Consider the following 10,733-nt stretch of genomic DNA (forward strand, 5'->3'; position numbering starts at 1 on the left):
ACTTTCCTAAGCCTAAGGAACAATGAAGCAGACATATTTCACACATTTCAAAAGATCCTCAAAAGACCCAGCAGGACTCTGGAAAACAGCATGGAGGTTCCTCAAAAAGTTGAAAATAGAGCCACCTTACGACCCAGCAATTGCACTACTGGGTATTTACCTTAAAGATACAAACGTAGTGATCTGAAGGGGCACGTGCGCCCGAATGTTTATAGCAGCAATGTCCACAATAGCCAAACTATGGAAAGAACCTAGATGTCCATCAACAGATGAATGGATCAAGAAGATGTGGTATATATACACAATGGAATACTATGCAGCCATCAGAAGAAATTAAATCTTGCCATTTGCGACTACGTGGATGGAACTAGAGGGTATTACGCTTAGCGAAATAAGTCAATCGGAGAAAGACAACTATCATATGACCTCCCTGATATGAGGAAGTGGGGATACAATGTGGGGGGTTTGGGAGTAGAAAAAAAATAACTGAAACAAGATGGGACCGGGAGGAGAAAAACCATAAGAGACTCTTAATGTCACAAAACAAAGTGAGGGTTGCCGGAGGGAAGGGGTGGGAGAAGGTGGTTGGGTTATGGACATTGGGGAGGGTATGTGCTATGGTGAGTGCTGTGAAGTGTGTAAACCTGGTGATTCACAGACCTGTACCCCTGGAGCTAATAATACATTATATGTTTCTAAAAAAAATTTTTTTTAATTATTTAAAAAAAAAAAAAAAGACCTGGAAGGATCAATCCAAACACACACTCCCACCCCCACCTAATGTGACCAAACATTACTGCATCCTATTGCATCTTTTGAATTGGCTCTCCGGTTCCCTGTATCCCGTTCGTTCCCTTCTCTTGAATTCCAGCTCGCAGAGATGAAAACCTCAAACTAACTCTCCAAACTGTCACAGGCTCTTCTTTCAACGGACCCCAGCGAAGACGGTGCCCGAAAGTAGCTGAAGCCTGTGGACGCCAACTACAGAGTGAGGTAAAAAGTTTCCGGTTTCTCACCAAAGCAACAGGTCCCCAAGGAACCGAGGTCCTTCTTCAATAGAATGGAAGGGAAAGTGCGCTTCTGGATTTGATACTGCTCATAACTTCTGGGACATTTTGTGTCCTCCCGAGGCGCCCCCAGGGAGGCAGCAGCACGTGCCCTATTCCCTTTCGGTGGCAGATCCAGGTCCTGCGTGCCCCGGAAGCACGCAGCCGCGCGGACGCATGCGCACAGCGCGAGGGGCAAGGCGATGGCGCAACTCGGGACCGGTGGGGGGGGGGGGGGGGGGGTCGGGGGTCCGGAGCTGGAGGATGCACACTTCCCTTATCTCTCCATGGTGCGTACTTAGTGATCATTCTGTAACAAACTTCCTGATTGCCTTCCCTCTTTCCTCGTTTGGCACCAGCCAGTCACTCCTTTCTCTCGGGTTCGCTTCCCAAGTTATATGACCCATACCAAGCCGTTTTCTCAGCCTCTTTCAGGGGGGTCTAGGCTAAGAAAACGCCTGTCAGTAGATGAGACTACAACAAACACCCTGCGAGAAGATCGTGGCCTCGGACTGTCCCAGAGAGTTGGCCTGTTAGACAACTGGATGGAGCCCTAAAAGGGCCAAGCCCATCAAGCGTCACAGTTACTGTTAAAAATACAGTAAAATGCCAAACACAGCAAAAATCACACATAACATTTCAAGCACGGCATTAGTGACATACTCAAACGCTTTCTTTTTAAAATCGAGTTACATAAGCCAGATTTATCCTAAAGGCCTCCGGCAAATCTGTGGACCAAAGTGAAAAGTCTCATGGTAAGTGGCATTATTTTGGATGATCCCCAGCCTCAGTGAGATGTCATCCTCCCCACCTATTATCAACTCACATCCCTACCCGGGGACCCATGTTTAAATGGAGTAAACAAGATATACAACTAAAAAAAAAATTTGATTCCAATATGATTCTATAGATTTTATAGTTTTTGTACAGTTATAGTTAGTATCAAAATTGTATAAGACTAATAAAATGTTAAATGAGTTAGACAACGGGGTGAAATAGTAACGTTGAAATTTACATACAGAAAAAGTACAAAAAAGGAAATGGTTTAGCAGGTAGTGGGTTCTATGTTACCTCTGAACCACCAATGGAAAGCCCCTCCAAAAAAGTAGTCCATGTTTATTTACAAGCCATAAACAACAGAGTTGAATGAGTTTACACTCCTCAGTCAGAGATCAGTGGTCCTTTGGGAGGAAGGAAGCCACCTTTGGAAGCGACCAAATCTTGGTTTCAGCTCAGGTTGTGATCTCAGGGTAGTGAGTTTGAACCCTATGTTGGGGCTCCCAACTCAGTGTGGGGTCTGCTTGAGATTCTATTTTCCTCTCCCTCTAACCCTCCCACTTATGCTCACACTCTCTTCCCTCTCACCATCTCTCCAATAAATAAATAAATCTTTAAAAAAAAAAAAAAAAAAGAATAGAAAAAGGTGGAAGCTGTTAGAAGTTCTGCCTACCAACATGGAAAATGTACTTGACACATACATTTAGAAAAGTAGCTGTGTGTCTGAATTGAATTGAATTACATAGAGACTGACTGGAAGAGGCCTGACTTACCAATTTTTGAATATATAGAATTTGGAATTAAAGAATTAAAACTTTTAATTTTATAAATTGAAGAAATTCTTTGAAGAGGATATAATAGACAGGGTTGATATGTATCCTTAAAAAAAGAAAAAGCAAACACAAAAAGAAAGGCACCATTTCCAGAGACTGAGCAGGGAATTAAATTTAAGCTCAAGGTCTTCAGTGATTCTAACTGTAAGACCACTCTCCAGAGAATGATCTGGAGGGCTCTCCACTCTGAGCAAATCCTTTGGAGACAGCTCTGCATCTTCCTGCTCAGCTTCTTCCCTTTCTAAAAATGTCTCAGCTTGTCTTTGAAATATCTGTGACATTAAAATGTAATTCTATCTTTCCTCTTTCCTTTTCTCTGAACAGTAGTCCATAATTACTCCCTCCACCACCACCCAGAAACCCCTAGAATGTCTGCATGTATAATGAATCATGCATGTGCTCAACAGAATATGTTTTTTCTGTATAGAGAAAGCCTTGAAAATCTGACAGTCTTCAAGTTTCTATAACAGAATTTTAAGCACAGAATCTTTTTTTCTGCATTTAATATTGACCCCAGGCATCTTCTGTGGCTTTAATGTCTACAAAATTATTATTCAATTTACATTCTTAGGGTTACATGAATGCCAGTTCTTCTCAGGCATTGTGGTTGGCTTGTGCTGGGATACTTGAGTTGCCTTATGCCCATTCCTCTTGCAAAGTTAGTCAAGACTTTTGTGATTTTTATTAACCTCTTGGATGTTATGTTTCACAGTGTACCTCATCCCTGCCCTAGAGCTCTAGAGTTACATAGTCACCTGCATCATTGGCAGAAGAAACTTTGCTTAGGATGTTATGCCACTTGGGAAAACTCCAGATAGAGAAGAATTTATCACAATAATAATAGCTGTGAAGTTATTTGCAAAGAAATATATTACCAGATAAATACCCAGCATGGATATCAGGGTGGATTAATCCTGCATGCCATTTAAAGAAAGAAAACTACTTTGTAATAAGAAAATTATTTTTATATCTCTGATCTCACCTCCTGCATTTCCCTTCCATTCTGCTGATAATTTCATACACTTTTATGAAGAGCAATTCCAGACTCCATTATTGTTCCAAGCTCTGACATTCTCATAGAAAATGAAAAACTGCCATAACCTTCCCTCCTGCTCATAAAGTCCTAGAAAAGGTGGATCAGACCAGAGAATCTTCTGACTTAGGGTAATTTTTTTATTCTTTTACATAAATCCCCCAGGCAGGAATAAGGAAGAAGTATTTCAAACCCAATTCCAAATATTTCCCTTGGAATCGCTCCCTGAGAAGAATGGAGCAGCTGCCAATTAGCATATCTGTAGATCTCCTGAACAAACTCAGTAATATTTTCATTAATAAGTTGACTGAACAGAGCCCCAGCTGTCACCTGGGTACATACCCCAATAGGAGAATTTAAAAAATAAAAAGAAATAAAGAGGGGGAAAGGCTGAATGATTATTATTTCTTAAAATGCCTTTGTAAGGCATGGAGTCACTGAGCTGAAAAGGCCTATAAAGTCCAGTTGGTCTACCTATGTTTTCTCCTTTTACAGGTAAAGAAACTAAGGCCCAAGGACCTTAGGAGAGATGTACAAGGTCATGTGGCTACACAGTGACAGAACACAGCACTAGCGTTCACGTATCTTGACCACCGATCAAGGGTTGTTCTCACACCAAAAACAGTAATCTCTAATATGCTATTACATTATTTTCATAGTTTATAGATTTAACATAGTTGAATTCTTTTTTTTTCTTAAGAGCTTAGTTATGCCTGTTGATCAGATATCATTCTTTCAGATAGCCACTGAAAAACTGTAATGTCACTAAAATAGAAAGGCCGTGTCGCATTTCCTTTTTTATCTAAAATGTCTTTGTCAGGATGGTTTCCCACTCATCTCGCTACAGGTGCCTCTTAGTGCTGCTTCTGTATGAAGGAGTATCTTCCTCTAAGCTTTGCTTTTCCTTCTGTAGGCTGGCAGAGGATGGTGGGGCAGTCCACACACAAAAGTGCTAGTGGGCATGGCTCCTCACATCCACCCAGTAGGAACTGGTGTACTACACTAAGCACTTCTTCTCATGTTACCTCTTCTCCTGTTCTGGAGTGGGAGGAGTGTAGGAGATCCTCTGTGAGAGGGATATTCTCTCAAGGAAGTCATGACTGCCAGAAAGAGAGGAGTCTCCTTTCCTTGATGAGGAAGTGCTGACATCACAGTCGTAAGGCTTCGTCTGTACTCTCTCCCAAATTCACCCATGAAGGAAATGAAATGACATGTTGGACATAACAGCACTAGTGTTCATTGCTTTTTATTGCTCTCTGGTTATCTCACGGAAGCAGCATGTTTCCTCTTTTATCATGTCTTCATTTTTGCGCATTATCCTTGACCTGTAACAGGCATTCTTTTCCTATTAAAATAAATTAAATTCTTATACAAGACTTCCTTGCTGAGCAACAAAAAAAAGTAAAGGCTCGTATTCAAGAATGTTTGAACATCTCTTGAATGTATGAACATCAGAATAGATAGGAAGGGACAGACACAGTGCCACGAAAGTCTTCAGAATCACCACGAAACTTCAGCAGCCTCTCCAGCAAATCTTACAGCAGCCCAATTTGGGGAGCCCATTTCAGATGAACCAGGAAAAAAACAAAATGAAGATGGCTCAATGAAAGAAAAGCTAGTAATTGAGACAAGTTTCATTGCTTTGCACTACCACTAAAAGCCTTTGCAAGGAAAAGGAAAAGGCTGGCAGCAAAAATGTATGATGCACCCCAACGTAAGTCAAAAAGAACATTTTATCCTAGGTGTGTTCCCTACCCAGGGTTGTCCAGGGCACGCTTAGTGGCCACTGCTCCCTACCTGCAGAGAGCCTGTGAGAAGAGGGAAAAGCCGACTAACCGCGGTACTCTCCTGACTCTGTCAAGTGCCCTCCAAAATAGTAGCTTTAAATTCCGGTATTCTGGGGCACCTGGGTGGCTCATTTGATTAAACGACTGCCTTTGACTAGGGTCATGATCCTAGAGTCCCAGGATCAAGTGCTACATCAGGCTCCCTGCTCAGCCTGCTTTTCCCTCTGACCCTTGGCCATCTCACTCTCTCTCTCTCTCTCTCTTTCATTCTATATCTCTTAAATAAATAAATATTTAAAATTAATTAATTAGTTAATTAATTAATTCCAGTATTCCTAGAACATCTGAAACTAGATTGGGATCAAAATAGGCCACTACCAGAGGTGGCTTTGTTGGAGGAGCATACAACTCTTGATCTCAGGGGTGTAAGTTCAAGACCCATGTTGGGCGTAGAAATCATTTAAAAATAAAAATCTTAAAATTGGGAGAAGGGGGGTGGGGCTATGGACATTGGGGAGGGTATGTGCTATGATGAGTGCTGTGAAGCGTGTAAACCTGGCGATTCACAGACCTGTACCCCTGGGGATAAAAAGATATTATATGTTTATAAAAAATGAAAAAAAAAATCTTAAAAGAAAAAACAACCCCCAAAACTCTTTAAATAAACAAATATGCTCATATTATAGGAAACCATTAATTTGGTCTCCAGATTTAAAAATAAAGGAGGTTGGGGCACCTGGGCATCTCAGTTGTTTGAACGTCCAACTCTTAGCTCAGTCTAGTAGTTATGCCTTGCATGGGGGGGCATGGGTGCAGGATCATAGGGTCAGACCCTGTGTGGGGCTCTGCACTTAGCAGAGCCTGGTGGAGATTATTTTCCCCTCCTTCTCCCACCACTCCTCTCCCACCTATCCCGCTTTTGTGGGCTTACCCTCTCTCTCTAAAATAAATGATTAAATAAAATCTTATTTAAAAAAGTAAAGGAAGTTATCTCAGGGAGTATCTTAGCTCAGCCTGCTATAACAAAAATAGCTCGGACTGTGGGGAAACAACAGAAATTCGTTTCTCGAAGTCCTGGAACCTAGAAGTCCAAGATCATGATGCCAGCATGGGTCGGGTTCCGATGAAATTCTTCCAGGATACAGACAGCTAACTTATCCTTATATCCCCACATAGCCGAGAGCAGAAAGGGGAAGCAATGACTCTTGTAAGGGTGCTAATCCCTGTTCATAAGGGCCCCACTCTTGTGACCTCCTTGAATCCTAATTATCTCCCAAATTCTCTACCTCCTGATACTATCATATAGGGAGGGGGGTACTCTTTCAACATTTGAATTTAGAGGGAGTGTTCACTCAATTATGCCTATGTAATATGAAGTTCAAATACTTCAAATGAACTTAACCTTCTTAGTCACTTGAGTTCTTTGGGTAAGAGGGAAATCTCAAGAGATAAATTATAACTCTTTGGGAAGAAAATATACCATTTAATACTTCTTTGGATTTCATTATGTTTCTGTCCATGCTGTTTACTTCAGTTTTAAAGCATGGCCAGATACATCTTTATTAGCCACTTCAATCTTGTGAGACTTCAAATGTTGCCGATCATCGGCTCTAATTTGAAATGCCCTTACTAGTACTTGTCAGTATATCAATAAAAGTCTATCAATATAAGTTATTCATTCTTTTTTTTAATGCATTTGCCCCTCTAGGATAGAAACTCTATTCTATGAGTACCACAGAAAAATAATAAAATTAAAATATGATATGGCTAATATCATATTACCAAAACCTAGAAGAAGGAAATATGTTGTACCACATGTCAACCATTTTACCATGATCTGTATTTAAATTTAAAAAATGATATCTGTGAATTCTAATAGTTTCCAAATTACCCTTTGATGACAGACTTCAGAGACTGAATCAATTGGGAGATTTTAGTAGCGGTAGGGAGTGCGACGCTGTGTTAATAGGAACAGTAAAGTGGTCCCTTCCTTTAACAACATCCTCTCCTTTTAACTTAGTGCCAAATAAACACAACTCCTGGAATGAAGATTTAATAGGAAAAAAAGGGAAAATTTCCCAACAAATAATAACAGCAGCACTTAAAGCACATGAGGACTTAAGATACATCTCTGCCACCAGATTAATAATGAATAAATAGGGCCCAGTAATTTTTACTGTGCTTGCAGTAAAACAGACCACACAGGACTTCTCCTGTGGAATCTGGAAGTAGTACTTTAAAATCCTTACATGGCTTTAGCACCTGTAATGACTTAGGATGTTCAGGGATGTCTAAAGGAAAAGGTACTCGGCATTTTCTTATACCTATAGTTAAAAATAATTTCTTGAATATTAGCTGCTGTGACCCAGAGGACAGCTTCAGGCCCAAACACCAGGGGTATTATTCTCTACTCACTTATTATCTACATTAGCTTTTTTTTTTAATGTGACTCATCAATTACCCCTATATAAATTCATCCTCCAGCCCTGATGATTGATATAAATGTTCCCCATTCATGATAACCTAATTTACAGTACTAACTTCCTTTCATCTACAATTCTGCATAGGTTTTTTGACTCATACTAAGATCCCACATCACTTTAATTTTTCATATTGAATTCATTTCAAGAGCTGCACCCCGGGATCCCCTCTCATGACATCTCATTTTCAGGACAATCTGTAAACACTATGGCAATCTGTAAGCCAACCTGATAGGAGGTTACATTTCCGGAGACCCCAAGGAACAGCCAGTGCTGAAGGGAGAATCTTAGCATGTTACTGCCCCCACATTTGTGACAGCTCCTGCTAATAGCTGTGTTCTGATGGATGCTGGTAGAGAGCTAACTCAGATTCACAGAAATCACTCTTGGGTAGAGGACTGGATAGTTGTAGACAGGGATCAGGGTGGTTATACAGAAGTAGAAACACCCCCGTTTCTCCCTCCCCAACCCCCAGATCCCCAGTGGCATTGTACTAGACTGTGTCCTGTGCTATGATGGAAATTTGACAGCAAAGAATTTATGGTGAGAGACCCACAGATTCTGTGCATTTGCCCCTTCCTTTTTTCTAGAGTTTCACTCAAAACCTGCTAGTTTTAAAAACAGCCATGTCTTTACAGATTGTAATCTGGATCCAGAACCTATGGCGTGGGAAACCCTACTGAAATCGCTGGGAAGCATGTATATGTGACATATTTAAGTGGCCATGAAACAGTTAAACAGCAAAAGCCTGTCAAGGCAGCCAGTGAACAGCTTTTAACCAAAGGCTGCTGATGTCATGGGGGTGTCGTTGATGGCAAAACACAGGAAGCAACAATAAAGTAAATGACTTCTTAGTAGTGGGGGAGACCATCTTTTAACTAGTGCTCAGCCTGAAGTTTGCTCTATTTCCCACCCCTAAAAGCCAATAGAATCTTCAAAACTTCTTCATCGCTACTACAAAGGAGAGATATTTTTATCTAGGCAGCTATGGAAGGACTATACAATTACCGAATGGGAAGTTCATCACATTTTCAGCATTTACATGAACCCACATAGTAAAAGATAGGAAGTAAATAGCTAAAGCCATGAAAATCAGCATATAAGTTTGCACTTCAAATACTAAAAAAAAAAAATACTAATACAACACTTGGTTGTGGCAGATTGAGAGACTAAGAATTCTCCAGAATTGATACATCACCCTGACATAAGTAGATTGTGCATACACTGGCCACTGTAAAATGGAATGCGTCCACATGGGCATGCATGGATCAATGGGACACCAGGTGATAACAAACAAACAAACGAAAAAAAAAACTAATGGCTGGACCTGCCCCAGGGCAGAAATGTTTTCCTACCCCTATCTGCTGCTTCTCCTGGATTTGGTGAGAAGAAACAGAGAGATAACATAAAACTATAATATCATTATTTCCAAATATAACTTAGAATTTGTTTCATCTATAGCTGTGCTTACATTCACATCTAATTCACATCTAATTCATTCCATCATGAGCATTTAATTGTCCTTAATTATTGTGATCTTTCTAAAGAATCTTTATAAAGACTTTAAGTAACTGCATTTGATCATTTTTAAGGAGAGTAAACTCTACTAAAATGTCCCAAATTGGGTTTTCAATCAAGATCTTTATCTCCAGAGAAGCATGTTAAACAAAATGATGTCTGTTCTAGGTCTAGCCCTGTGGGAATATATCTTCTATTATATCTTTAGGTGGAGGACATAACTATTATTTAACATATCGCAAATGGAGGAGCTATGTTATCTGACCAATGGGCATCTTCAAAATGGACTGTTTGAACCTAAAGAAATATGACATAATCTAAACCTGTTGCTCTTTCTCACCAATGAGAGCTGCTAAGTTACCAGTTGCAGAAACACAGCCCAAATGCATAATTCGATTTCCTCTCCAACAGAAGGAAATCTTCTTTGAAAAGAAAATGCTTTCTCTACTTTTTTTTTTTTATCATGAAAAAACTGTATTTATATTTAGCCAGCTGGACTCAGTTTAGATGATCCCAATTTTGTTGGCAACATCCAAAGCATCATAGTCAGGGGCCAGCCGAACGTATGCCTTCTTCTCTCCATCAGGCCTGATTAAGGTGTTGACCTTGGCTACATCAATGTCATAAAGCTTCTTCACAGCCTGTTTGATCTGGTGCTTGTTGGCCTTGACATCCACAATGAACACAAGTGTGTTGTTGTCTTCTATTTTCTTCCTGGCTGACTCAGTAGTCAGGGGGAACTTGATGATGGCATAGTGATCAAGCTTGTTTCTCCTGGGGGCGCTCTTTCGAGGGTATTTGGGCTGCCTTGGGAAACGCCGAGTCTTGGGTCGTCGGAATGTAGGTGATGTGCGGATCTTCTTTTTTTTGTGCCTGTGGACGTCTTTTAGCACCGCTTTCTTGGCTTTCAAAGCCTTTGCTTTGGCTTCGGCTTTGGGAGGGGCAGGGACTTCCTTCTTAGCTTTCAGCGCCATCTTCGTAAAAGGGTGCTTTCTCTACTTTTTAAAAACTTTTTATGTAGAAAGATTATCAAACTTACGCAAGTATTACAAAAATAGAACCAGGAACTTCTGTATTCACCTAGATTCAGTTCTACTACATTTGTTACCTTCCTCCCTCTCTCCTTCTCTCTTTCTGTCCTGAACTATTTGACAAGGAGTTGCCCATACCACACCCTTATATCACAGTATAATTGCAAAATCACAAAACCTAACATTGATGCAATACTATTTTCTAACATGGTATTCATATTTAAATTT

At 40.4% G+C, this 10,733-nt stretch overlaps 1 protein-coding gene across 1 annotated transcript; it reads right to left on the reverse strand.

The window, feature by feature from the left end:
* Nucleotides 1–9,935: 9,935 nt before the first annotated feature.
* LOC132017252 (large ribosomal subunit protein uL23-like) lies at nt 9,936–10,453 on the reverse strand. Its single transcript, XM_059399044.1, has one exon. The coding sequence runs from the start codon at nt 10,446–10,448 to the stop codon at nt 9,978–9,980; it is 471 nt and encodes a 156-aa protein (XP_059255027.1). The 5' UTR covers nt 10,449–10,453; the 3' UTR covers nt 9,936–9,977.
* Nucleotides 10,454–10,733: the final 280 nt, after the last annotated feature.

This window comes from Mustela nigripes, chromosome 5 (genome assembly GCF_022355385.1).
Source record: "Mustela nigripes isolate SB6536 chromosome 5, MUSNIG.SB6536, whole genome shotgun sequence".
Taxonomy (NCBI): Eukaryota; Metazoa; Chordata; class Mammalia; order Carnivora; family Mustelidae; genus Mustela; species Mustela nigripes.

What these genes read in the sequence shown, in the direction of transcription:
- LOC132017252 (XM_059399044.1), bottom strand. Translation starts at nt 10,448, where the DNA reads ATGGCGCTGAAAGCTAAGAAGGAAGTCCCTGCCCCTCCCAAAGCCGAA.